At 42.0% G+C, this 13,282-nt stretch overlaps 1 protein-coding gene across 1 annotated transcript; it reads left to right on the top strand.

The window, feature by feature from the left end:
• Positions 1-5,353: 5,353 nt before the first annotated feature.
• LOC130997799 (ABC transporter B family member 1) lies at positions 5,354-10,952 on the top strand. Its single transcript, XM_057923229.1, has 10 exons — positions 5,354-5,914; positions 5,994-6,048; positions 6,126-6,301; positions 6,400-6,600; positions 6,670-6,929; positions 7,014-7,330; positions 7,406-7,629; positions 8,338-8,714; positions 8,799-9,513; positions 9,603-10,952. Exons 1-10 carry the CDS (start codon positions 5,486-5,488, stop codon positions 10,878-10,880), a joined length of 4,032 nt encoding a protein of 1,343 aa, XP_057779212.1. The 5' UTR covers positions 5,354-5,485; the 3' UTR covers positions 10,881-10,952.
• The last annotated feature ends 2,330 nt before the right edge of the window (positions 10,953-13,282 follow it).

Genomic DNA, 13,282 nt, shown 5'->3' with positions numbered 1-13,282 from the left:
AACATCTTTTGCTACGTTTTATTCTAGCCACACAAATTTTTGATACCAAACATCTTGAAAACTCTTTAATTGATTGTTAAATTGAGTTTTCAGATAGTTATGCTCAATTAATTGACAATGCCTCATATACAAGTACTCTTCACGTACTTGATCTTGATTATCAATACCAAACCCCTCAATTGGTTTTTGTAATCTTGGATCATGAATCTATTCATCAAAATTTGCTTCAATTTCTATATTCTCTTCAACTTCTATATTCGCTTCAACAATAAATGTAACTAAATCACATAAAGATTCACCTCTTAAATCCCTTTTTTTAATTTCAGTTCAGTGTTTTCATTTCAATTTATTCTTTTATTATATATATATATATATATATAGAGAGAGAGAGAGAGAGAGAGAGAGAGAGAGATTAAACAGAGAATGCTAAATATTTAGAGAATAGAGAATTTGTGAAATAAAAACGAACAGATGTATAAATTTGTTGAACAAATCAATGTACCGCATGAATAACAATTTGCCCCAGGTTCGAATCCTACTGGTGGCGAGTTTTTTTCTTTTTTTTATCAAATACATCTGTTCGTTAGTTATATTGATGTGTTCGTAAAATGTATAGATTTGTTCAAAATGAAAAGTATATAATAATTCTCTGTCTAACTTGACCCTATATATATATACACCTGCAGGCAGGGACGGAGGCAGGGGGGCTAGAGCCCCCTCCCAAATTTTGAGTTTTTTTTTTTTTAAATTTAATTTTAAAATATATATAAATATATGTTTATACCTATTATAAAATAATTTTGTTCTATAAAAGAGTATTTGGTTATTATATTCTCTCATATATACTTAATTTAAGGATAATTCTCTTATTTAAAACTATATAATCTATGACATATTGTTTGTTATTATTACTATTATACTTGTCTTTTAATAAAAAATGCCTAATATGTATGAAATGCTAAAAAAAATTATAATGTATTGAAACTAATTTGTAATATATGGAGTAGAAAATATATAATCTATGAACATGTTGTTTGTTATTATTATTATTATGCTTGCCTTTAATAAAAAATGTCTTAAATATACGGAATGTCCAAAAAAAGTTTTGTGATATATTGAAACTATATAATCTATGAAAATATTGTTCGTTATTATTAGTATTATGCTCGTATTTTAATAAAAAAAAATACCTTAAATATACAGAATGCCCAAAAAAATTTCTCAGGGCGGTAGTTCAGCCCCCCCGAACTTAATTCCTGGCTCCGTCCCTGCCTGCAAGACATTTCAAGTTTCAAACTTTACCAATTAAGTTTCCTCTCGAATTGTATAAAAAGAAATCCATGAAGTAAATAATAGTATATCTAGTCTGTGTTTGAAGTTATGATGATGGATACATCTGTTTTGACGAATTTCACCTCTTCTTTTTCGTACTTTGGTTTCTTCTTTTACTTTTTTTTCCCCAATAATGTATTACAACCAAGTTTTATTTTGCGCTACGAGCAAACGGGAGTAGGAGAAGAAATGAAGGATATGAGGAAAAAACATGAAGGGCGTGCCGTGCAAAATAATGGTGAAGAGAGAGAGACATGAAACGGATGATTATTATTCAGACAGCTTTAAGTATGAACTACTCATGTCTTTCCTAGTTCCATGTAATATGATGTTTTATCTCACACTCCTTCCACTTATTATCCTTGTTATTTTTATTTTTTTTAAATACGGCTTTCATGTCAAGTACCACGTACTTTCACGCTTCTCTCCCAACATTTTTTTTATCTACTTTCACGCAAAAAATGTATATCTACAATTGCTTCCTCCCCTAACCACTTTTTTTTTTTTTTTGACTTTGGAAGAGGGAGCGATGGGGTTTGAACCCTGGACCTCACTGTTCGTAGACGGGAGCTCGCACCTCTTGGTGTTACCTCGGAGAATGGTAAATTTATTTCATTGAAGGTAAAATTATGTAATAATCGTATATCTACATAACATGACAGTACTGTTGCGCGCACCAAAATTAGTAAATGCAGATTTCTATATAGTATTGAATAAAAAGGTGAGTATATAATTAATGCAGTAAGATTATTGTACAAGTTAAAAGAAATAAATAGATGGGAGAGCATTGTTCTACTAATAATTATGTTATGCAGACGAGAGAGAAAGAAGAAATAAGTAGTGGATGGATCCAATCAAGTATCCACTAAATTTTGTCCGTAACGCTTCGTCTTTAAGCTCTAATTTTTCACCTAATACATACTACACCACACGTTTCCACCATCAATGCATTATTATGTAACAAAACAAATTAAAACAGAGAAAGATATAGAAACACAAAATAAGTACGTTAAGCACCTGGATTACTATTTACTAATGATTTATTTTGTCAGAATATCATCACGAAATCTGCAGATTCCACCACGATATTATACTTAATTCACTTCTTCTCGGAATTATTTTGAAAATATATTATGGCTCTGCCCTGTATTTCAGTTCGTGAGAATTTTAATTACCTAGAATCTTTCTACCTAATATCGTGATTTAAGAAAAATCTAAATCAATTGCATATATTGTTGTTATTCATTTTCCAATGTTAAAACAATTAGTAGATATACTTACCAGTTATGAATTTATCAATATGTGTGTCTGTGTATGCATGTTAATAAATAAGTGTTAATGTTATGTATTTCAATTCTACACATATTTTATTCAATTTTATACATAAATATATTTTCAAGTTTATTTTTTACTCCCTTCGTAGAAAATTGTAGTGTGGTTTAAGGCATTGATTTTAATAAATGATTGGAAGATGTGTATAAAGTGGAGAAATTGATCCATCAAAATTGAGTTGAAAATGAGACCAATCAAAGTTGATGTGTTAAATCATTGAATTTTTATAAAGGGTTAAGGTGCAGATAGGCCCCTCAAGTGAAGGCCCTTAGAGCATTTCAGTCCTCTTACTAACTGTGTGTGCAGATTGGCCCTCGAATTCAAAAAAATTGTGCAGATCGCCCCTTCTGACTTAACACCGTTATGGGCCGTTAGTCAGAGGGGGCGATCTGCACCGTTTTTTTGGAGTTCAGGGGCTAATATGCACATTTTCCCTTTTTGGAGTTCGGGGGCTAATCTGCACACCGTTCATTAAAAAAACATCACATCTCATCTTCTCCGACCAACTTTTCCGGCGTCAATCGCCGTCAGATGAGGAAAATCACGAAATCAAGTTCCCAAGCCCCAAATCGGGAATTCCAAATTAGCGTCATTGCTCCCGAAAATCACATAAACGAAATGGAAACTCGAATTCTCTCTCGAACGTCACCGCCCCCCAATTGCAGAATCACCCCCAACGAATCGAACTTCGCCTCGCCGTAGGCGGTGATTGTGGCCCCAATCGAGATCGAGATCATGTTGGCCATGGTCTCTGATTTGAAGGCGTCCTTCTTCAACAGCACGCCGATAGTGTAGATGGCGACGGGCATCGTCGGCCTTTATCACCAGATTTCGCCGGATTTGAGAGAAAGAGGCAACTCCTTATCGAGAAAAGCTAGGCGACTCCTCATCGAGAAAAGCCAGGCGGCGGGTTCACCGGATATTGCGGCGGCGATTTCCGACGGAATGGGAGAATTAGGGCTCGTCCTTGACGCTAAGCGTGTGCAGTCGAGCGAGCTCCGAGGTGTAGGGCCCAAGAGAGAAAGAAAGGGGCGACGCCCTCCGCCGGCCTCGCCGGAGCTTGAATCAGCGACAACGACGATCAAATTTTAAGCGAGAGAGATGAATTAATTAAAAAGTTAAAAGGTGCAGATTAGCCCCTGAACTCCGAAAAAACGGTGCAGATCGCCCCCTTGACTAACGGCCCATAACGGTGTTAAGTCAGAGGGGCCGATCTGCACCTTTTTTTGAGTTCGGGGGCCAATTTGCACACACAGTTAGTAAGGGGACTCAAACGCTCTAAGGGCCTCCACTTGAGGGGCCTATCTGCACCTTAACCCTTTTATAAATATTAATTGTGAATGAAGCTTAAACATACGAATGAATATTTTTCACAAAAAATGAGTTAATTTTTATGGCCAGACAAAGTACTACCTCTTTATTTCTACCTCACTTGGCCTACGTTTTTTTACACTCAATTATATAGGAGCATCCATTTATTGTGGAAATTAGTGGCCCTTATTTTTGTCAAAATGAACTAGGTTAAATTGGATGGAATAATTCAAAAAGAAATGCATGGCAACTAAAACGGGGAGAGGGAGTATTAATATTGCAATTTTTGTAGACGGATAAAATATATATATATATATATATATATATATATATATATTTGTCATTCTTCATTCTTTTGTTATACAAAAAAGTAGGGGGATTTTCTTCTATGGATTTACTGAAAACGTATAGTTGCTTCTAGCCACTAAAATATGATTAATTGTGAGCCAATTTTTTCAATGGCCCTCAACAGCAAAAACATATGGATGAAAATAACATTTTTTCGAAATTTTAACTCTTACTCCTATATAAATTTATTAATTCCAAAGTCAAGCTAGTTTAGTGTGAGTCGGGATTTAAAATGAACAATAATTTAGTCCTATAAAAGGAATAAAGTCTTGCAAGGAAGACTTTGCAAGTAATGAATGGAATCAAGCAACTTCCAAGGTACTACTCTCCATGTGTTATGTACAAAATGCTGTATTCAATGAGTTTCCCTGTTAATGTAGAAAAGCAAATAAAGTGGAAAACTTAGCCCCCCCAAAAAATGTCAAAATTAAATGAAGAAAAAGAAATACTCCACAAAGGAGATGGTGAAAAATTAAAAATAAAAAAGGTTGTGGTGGAGAGGGGTAAAGCGCGCCGGATTTATAGGAGACAGACAATGAGGAATAGTTTGAACATGGACTTTTTTCACACACTACATTTCAAGCGTGGACCAGAAGCCTCACATTCTCCAATAATTTACATTTCTTCACCGCCCATATTGCAATTCAAACCTAATACTAGTATATATTTTTTTACATTTCAATATACTAATGTAATATGCATAAGAAATGTGATCACGTTAACTAATGTGAAAAATAAATGTAAAAGATTTGTATTTAAGCAAAGCTATTCAGTATTTTGCCTATCCACACATCTTTGGCATCTGTCTTTGGTCAAAAACCCAATCTCAAGTTTAAGAACAGTATTCTTTGTCGGGTGCCAAAGCTTCTCTCTCTCTCTCTCTATCTCTCCACATTCTCTCTCTAGACTCCCCTCACCCCATGGGGGAGGCCCATCATCTGTCAATTTGAGGTCACTTGTGCGTGTGGTGCTGTTTTTTTACTGACGTCGTAAAAACAAATAATTCATCAATAAAGCTAATTCGAGAGAGAGAGAGTGTGTGTACAGAGTGTTGTAGTGTTGAGAAAACTTGTCCGAACATTTCCAGCCGTTGAAGAAAACGGATTAAAAACTAATTAAAATAAATAAATAATAAGAGAGAGAGAGAGAGAGAGAGAAATTAATGAGAGAAGCAGATAGTGAGGAGATAAAGACGATAGAGGAGTGGAGATGGAGTGAAAGGCGAGGGGTTGAAATTGTTGTGTCAGCTCAAACTGACACAAACTCTCCGTCTATTAAAGCCCACAACACCAGCGCAACATCATCATTATCAACTGCTGTTGCTATTCCAACTCAACTGCAACCAAACGCCATGGAGGTTGAGACCAAGAAAGACGAGGCGGAGAAGCCCGCCTCGCCGCCGCCGGTTCCGCTCAAGGACCTCTTCCGCTTTGCCGATGGATTGGATTACGCTCTCATGGGAATCGGCACACTTGGTGCGATTGTTCATGGCAGCTCGCTGCCTCTCTTCCTTAGGTTCTTCGCTGATCTCGTTAACTCTTTCGGCGCCAATGCCAACAATGTTGATAAGATGATGCAAGAAGTTTTGAAGGTAACAAGATTTTCACTCGCTTTCTCCTACATACCGGAAAACCTTACTTACATTCTTTCTTTCTTTCTTGTTGTTGCAGTATGCGCTTTACTTTCTTGTTGTGGGAGCTGCGATATGGGCGTCTTCTTGGGCAGGTTGAATTTTGGGATTAAAAAATGCAATCTTTATCGTTTTAAGATTGATTCATGATTGTTGTATGGCTGAATTGCAGAGATATCGTGCTGGATGTGGACAGGAGAGAGGCAGTCCACGAAGATGAGGATCAAGTATTTGGAGGCGGCTCTCAACCAAGACATTCAGTTCTTCGACACCGAGGTTCGGACATCTGATGTAGTCTTCGCCATCAACACCGACGCCGTCATGGTCCAAGATGCCATTAGTGAAAAGGTAAAAAAGAAAGAAAAAAATGATCTTTTTCCGCGTGTAAAAAGAAGTTTGTCGTGCAGTTGTTGATTCGGCATTTTGTGATTGTTGGTTTTCCCCAGTTGGGGAATTTCCTGCACTACATGGCAACATTTGTTTCTGGATTCGTGGTGGGGTTCACCGCCGCGTGGCAGCTAGCTCTTGTCACTCTCGCGGTGGTTCCCCTCATTGCCGTGATCGGAGGCATCCACGCCACCACGCTGTCCAAGCTCTCTGCCAAGAGCCAGGATGCTCTGTCGCAAGCAGGAAATATCGCGGAACAGGTGAATGATTCATCACAAAAAATCCATGATATGAAAATTGGGCTAATGTGTTTGTGTGTTGATTGATAGAGTATAGCTCAAATTCGGACAGTGTTGGCGTACGTGGGCGAGTCGAGGGCGTTGCAGTCGTATTCTGCAGCGTTGAGGGTTGCTCAAAGGCTTGGATACAAGATTGGATTGGCCAAAGGGTTGGGACTTGGAGCTACATATTTCACAGTTTTCTGCTGCTATGCCCTTCTGCTATGGTATGGAGGCTACTTGGTTAGGCACCATTACACCAATGGAGGTCTTGCAATCGCAACCATGTTTGCTGTCATGATTGGTGGCCTGTAAGTTCATGACCCTTTTTTGCTGAATTTTAGTATTTTTCATTCGATCATCTTTTGGAGTTAATACATTTCTTGACTTTATAGTGCTCTGGGGCAGTCTGCTCCGAGTATGGCTGCATTTGCAAAGGCAAGAATCGCAGCTGCCAAAATCTTCCGTGTAATAGACCACAAACCGGGTGTCGTCTCAAACAGTGAGTCCGGTGTGGAGTTGGAATCCATTACCGGAAAATTGGAGCTAAAAAATGTCGATTTCTGCTACCCTTCAAGGCCAGAAACTCAAATACTTAACAATTTCTGTCTGACTGTTCCGGCTGGGAAAACAATAGCCCTTGTGGGAAGCAGTGGTTCGGGTAAAAGCACGGTGGTGTCCCTCATCGAGAGATTCTATGATCCTTCCTCAGGTGATGATCCATTCCCATAATCATCTCATTGATGTTTCAACCACGGGTTTGATTAACAATCGCGGTTTTTTGCAGGGCAAGTGCTGCTAGACGGTCATGACATAACGACGTTGAAATTAAGATGGCTGAGGCAGCAGATTGGGCTGGTGAGCCAAGAGCCTGCTCTGTTTGCCACAAACATCAAAGAGAACATACTATTGGGCAGAGGGGATGCAAGTTTAGTCGAGATTGAAGAAGCTGCGCGAGTTGCCAACGCGCATTCATTCATTGCCAAGCTTCCAGATGGCTATGACACTCAGGTTAGATTGTGTTGTTATTGTACATTTTCTTGCATCACATTAATCTTTAGCTGGTAAAGCTCAATGTTGCACTTCAATTATGGTTACTTATGGTATACCTACTCATTAATGCTGGATTGATAGGATGGAGACCTAACACTTTAATTAGAAATGGAGACTTTGTTTTCGGGCCCTCTACTAAAATATTTACCATGTTCACTTCACCTTAAATGTTTCATCAACTTCACATGCCGTATGAAAAAGCCATGGATCTCACACACTGCCGCGGACTAAATGGGGTTGTTTGGTCAACAAACAAACCTAACGTTTTATTTTTTTATTAAAGTCAAAAGTGTGGAAATGTTTGGTCATGCATTTAAATAAAAGGTAACATGCTTTGCAGTCAACAGTGCATGTGCAGAGAGCGTTGGTCGGTTTCTGTTAAATCTTGAATTTCTCTAATTTTTGGGGAAATGGTTGGTATTTGTTGAGACCAGAGGATAAAGAAATAATGCCATTACACTAGACACTTTCGAGTAATGCTCGTGAATAGAAATACTAAGACTAGGAGCTCAGATGAGATACAAGGACTTTACATTTGACGTGTGTTGCTTAAATGAACAAAACAGTCATAAGTGACCAAATTTAAAAATGTTAAATTTCATTAATAAGAAAATCAAGTTATCTCTTCTTGTTTTCATGAGCTTTACTGAAAGTCGATGATGGCAGGTCGGGGAGAGAGGGGTGCAGCTGTCGGGGGGGCAGAAGCAGAGAATAGCTATAGCAAGGGCAATGCTAAAGAATCCAGCCATCTTGCTCTTGGATGAAGCAACCAGTGCATTAGATTCCGAGTCAGAAAAGTTAGTGCAAGAGGCGCTTGATCGTTTCATGATTGGAAGAACTACTCTAGTGATTGCCCATCGCCTCTCCACCATCCGAAAAGCTGACCTTGTTGCTGTACTGCAGCAAGGCAGTGTGACTGAAATTGGGACTCACGAGGAGCTCATTGCCAGGGGAGATAGTGGCATCTACGCCAAGCTCATCCGAATGCAAGAAGCAGCAGCTCATGAAGCTGCTCTTAATAATGCCAGGAAGAGCAGTGCAAGGTATTAAAATAACACATCTTTTGTGAATAAGAGTGATTGGATTAAGATGTGCTGGTATTTTTATGTGGTTTGGTTCCTTTGCAGGCCTTCTAGTGCAAGAAACTCGGTGAGCTCGCCAATAATCACTAGAAATTCATCCTATGGCAGATCACCTTACTCGAGAAGGCTGTCCGACTTCTCCACCTCGGACTTCAGTCTCTCCTTGGACGCTTCATACCCTAACTATCGCCATGACAAGCTTGCATTTAAGGAGCAAGCAAGCTCGTTCTGCCGCCTTGCAAAGATGAATTCGCCCGAGTGGAGTTATGCCTTGTTTGGCTCTATAGGCTCCGTCGTCTGTGGCTCTCTCAGCGCGTTCTTTGCGTACGTGCTGAGCGCTGTTCTCAGTGTCTACTACAGCCCGAACCACGCTTACATGATAAGGGAGATCGCAAAATACTGCTACCTCTTGATTGGTGTGTCATCAGCTGCGCTCATTTTCAACACAATGCAGCATTACTTCTGGGATAGAGTGGGAGAGAACTTGACAAAACGCGTTAGGGAGAAGATGCTGGCTGCAGTCGTGAGGAACGAAATGGCGTGGTTCGATCAGGAAGAGAATGAGAGCTCCAGAGTTGCAGCTAGGCTAGCTCTAGATGCGAACAATGTGAGGTCTGCAATTGGAGATAGGATTTCTGTTATAATGCAGAATTCTGCTCTTATGCTTGTTGCCTGCACTGCTGGTTTTGTGTTGCAGTGGCGCCTCGCCCTCGTTCTTGTTGCTGTTTTTCCCGTCGTCGTTGCAGCAACTGTGTTGCAGGTACAAGTAGAGTTATTCTTATTCACAATTAAGACCAGACATTAGCTGAAAAAATAGTGCTAACTTTTTGTGTTTTTGGGGGGGAACAGAAAATGTTCATGAATGGATTCTCAGGCGACTTGGAAGCTTCACATGCTAAGGCGACACAGCTGGCCGGGGAGGCTGTGGCGAATGTGAGAACCGTTGCAGCATTCAATTCAGAAGAGAAGATCGTCGGCCTATTCAGCTTGAGCCTCAACATTCCCCTGCGGCGTTGCTTTTGGAAGGGGCAGATAGCTGGCAGTGGCTATGGAATAGCTCAGTTCTTGCTCTATGCCTCATACGCGTTAGGCCTATGGTACGCTTCTTGGCTGGTGAAGCACGGCATCTCCGATTTCTCCAAGACGATACGCGTCTTCATGGTGCTGATGGTCTCCGCCAACGGCGCTGCAGAGACGCTCACCCTTGCACCGGACTTCATCAAGGGCGGCCGCGCAATGAGGTCCGTGTTCGAGCTCCTCGACCGCAAGACTGAGATCGAGCCGGATGACCAAGATGCCGTTGCTGTCCCGGATAAGCTCCGTGGCGAGGTTGAGTTCAAGCATGTGGACTTCGCGTACCCTTCGAGGCCCGACGTGTCAATCTTCCGTGACCTCAACCTCCGTGCTCGGGCGGGGAAGACCTTAGCCCTTGTTGGCCCGAGCGGCTGTGGGAAGAGCTCGGTGATCGCACTGATACAGAGATTCTACGAGCCGTCGTCCGGCCGCCTCATGATCGATGGGAAGGATATAAGGAAGTACAATCTCAAGTCGTTGAGGAGACACATTGCTGTGGTGCCGCAGGAGCCCTGCCTCTTTGGTGCAACCATCTACGAGAACATCGCCTACGGGCATGAGTCAGCCACGGAGGCTGAGATAATCGAGGCAGCAACGTTAGCAAACGCGCACAAGTTCATATCCTCGTTGCCGGAGGGGTACAAGACGTATGCCGGGGAGCGAGGGGTGCAGCTGTCGGGCGGGCAGAAGCAGCGGGTGGCCCTTGCTCGGGCTTTCTTGAGAAAGGCGGAGGTGATGCTGCTGGACGAGGCTACGAGCGCGCTTGATGCAGAGTCGGAGAGGTGCATACAGGAGGCTCTGGAGCGGGCGTGTGCGGGGAAGACGACGATTGTGGTGGCGCATAGGCTATCGACTATCAGAAACGCCCACGTGATAGCGGTGCTGGATGATGGGAAGGTGGCGGAGCAGGGATCGCATTCGCATCTGTTGAAGAACTGCCCTGACGGGGTGTATGCGCGCATGATACAGCTGCAGAGACTAGGCCATGGCCACCCTCTTCCCACCGCTTCCACTTCTTCTGCGCACACACAACACGTTCCAAGTGATGTGTAGCCATGTTTTGTTTATATATTTTTGATTCATGTGATATAACATTGTGGATTATCTAATTATAGTCTTAACAAATGTGGGTGTGGCCTTGAACGTTATGGGGAGATGGCAGTCCTTTTGGTGAGAATAATGTGTTGGGTGAGAGGGATTGACAAGTACGTAAAGAAGATGGGGAACAAAACACCATTATTGCGTGAGGGACATTTCATCATGCAATGGTGGAGGAGATGAATGATGAAACAAATGAGATTTGGAATGGACAATGTGACAAAGCCTCCACAATCTAATTATTGATAAGTGATAACCACCCCTAAATCTGTTTTTCTTCTTTTAAAGTGAAGATGATTCGCGCGCAAATTGCTAAATTTCAAGTGGGTCCCTCCATTTTCCGCTCGTGTTTCGACCTTTCTATTTCTAATGTAGATGGCCTCTTGCACCAATAACATTATTTATAGAGTTAATAGGTCAAACTATACATTCTCGTTAAAAAACAAAAAACTAAAAAGGTAAAATGGTGAAAAAATAATTACACATGGACGGAACCACTACATTATACTAAAATGTAAAAATTATACCACCTACGTGCGAGACCTCTATACCACACAAAACTGAAAAAATAACAACACGCAGGTGAGACCACTACACCACACAAGATGAGAAAACTACACTGCACACAAGCATGATTGAACTCAAGACCTCTCACAGAGGAGAACACAAGTGTGATTGAACCTAAGACCTCTCACAGAGAAGAGTCTTTGAGTGCCTCAGCATTGCCACTTCAACTAGAGTTAATAGGCCAAATTATACATTCTCGTTTAGTAAAAAAAAAAATAGGGTTAATGCCGTGAAAAACCATGAACTTTGGTGCGATTTTCAAACTTTCCATGAACTAGTTTTTTATCAAATTTTCCATGAACTTAACCAACTGATCAATTTTGCCATGATTTTCAAAAATCCCCAAATTGAGTGCTGACATGGCACTTTTCAGTGACCTGAAATATGACATGGCGCCGCCGGACGGGAACCAAAACGACGTCGTTTAGTTGGGCGTAAAACGACGTCGTTTTACCTGAAATTCTAGCCCCCATCTTCTCCTCTCTGAACTCCGGCGAAGAGCCGCCCACCGGATCGCCCCTGCCCTCAGTTTTGCAGAGCCCTAATTTCCCAAATCTCTCATTCCTTAATCTCGCCAGAGCGATGAAAGGCGGCGCGAGGTCGGGTGGTGGCGCCGCACGAAAGGGGGCGCAAACCCTAGTGAGGTGTGAGATCTGGGGAAAAAGAAGATTTTTTGAGGGAGAAGAAGTCGACGGCGACGATGGGTGTTTGGGGAAGAAAGAACGACGCGAGATTTGTGGTGGACGGCGGCGGTGGAGGTATGGGGAGAAGAAGAATTTTCTGGAATGATGCAAGGTCTGCGGTGGACGGCGGTGGTGGAGAATTATGGATTGATGCGAGCCTAAAATTGAAGATGACGAAGGGTTCCAAAGATGACTAAGCCTTGCCAGAGTGCAGAGCTGCCAGAGGCAGCTCTGCCGACTCTGCCCAAAATTTAAGCTCTGCCCCTACTCTACGACTCAGTTATGCCGAATCTGCTCTGCTCTGCTTTGTCACATCAGCTCGGTATTACTACGTACGTGCCACATCAGCTCGGTATTACCACGTAGGCGACAGGTCAGCTTGGTATTACCACGTAAGCGACACGTCAGCTCGGAGCTTCACCGGAGCAAAAAAGCATGGAAAAATTGTTCAACCCCTTAAGTTCAGAGAATTTTTGATAAAAAAAAAAGTTCATGGCAAACTTGGAAATCGCCCAAAGTTCATGATTTTTCACGGCATTAACCCAAGAAAATATTATCCATGAGGATAAAAAAATTGAAAAAATTAGTCTTTTTAGAGGTAAATGTATAATATACCCTTGATAATTTAAATAAAAAATTTAAAAAGTTACCCAACCTCCCTTTCAAACCCGTCGACTACTCTTGCCATGCCCCCAAACCTAATTTCCTCCCCTCCAGTGCCGCCACCGCTGCCCCTCTCCCTGTGCCCTGTGCGCCACCCCTCGCCCCTTGCGTGCCACCCTTCCCTCGCGTCCAACCAACTTCCCTTGCCCAATTTGCAGAGCCGCCTCTCCCCGTGGTTCCCTACTCCGATGTTGCTGAACACAATCTCTCCCCCCGTTGTTGCGTTGCCGCCGAGCCTTTCCCCCCAAATTTCTCCTACACGGCCTTTCATCGTGCTTCCTTGCGCTGCTGCCGCTCACCTCCAAAATTTGCAGCCCCTACTCCCCATACCTGCTGCCGCTGCCATCGCAACCATCTCCCCTTCACGGCGTCGCTGCTCACCTGATACCACCACATGTTTCTAAGTTGCTTCGCTTCTTACTTTCTATCTCTCTATGTTCGTCC

This window comes from Salvia miltiorrhiza, chromosome 8 (genome assembly GCF_028751815.1).
Source record: "Salvia miltiorrhiza cultivar Shanhuang (shh) chromosome 8, IMPLAD_Smil_shh, whole genome shotgun sequence".
Taxonomy (NCBI): domain Eukaryota; kingdom Viridiplantae; phylum Streptophyta; class Magnoliopsida; order Lamiales; family Lamiaceae; genus Salvia; species Salvia miltiorrhiza.
The sequence above is the reverse complement of the archived record's forward strand: the minus strand, read 5'-3'. Positions and strand labels throughout refer to the sequence as shown.

Bases quoted from the DNA above. Each gene is read 5' to 3' on its own strand.
- LOC130997799 (XM_057923229.1), top strand. From the start codon at position 5,486: ATGAGAGAAGCAGATAGTGAGGAGATAAAGACGATAGAGGAGTGGAGA. The intron at 6,302-6,399 runs GTAAAAAAGAAA...GGTTTTCCCCAG, and splicing joins AAGATGCCATTAGTGAAAAG to TTGGGGAATTTCCTGCACTA. The intron at 7,331-7,405 runs GTGATGATCCAT...GGTTTTTTGCAG, and splicing joins ATTCTATGATCCTTCCTCAG to GGCAAGTGCTGCTAGACGGT.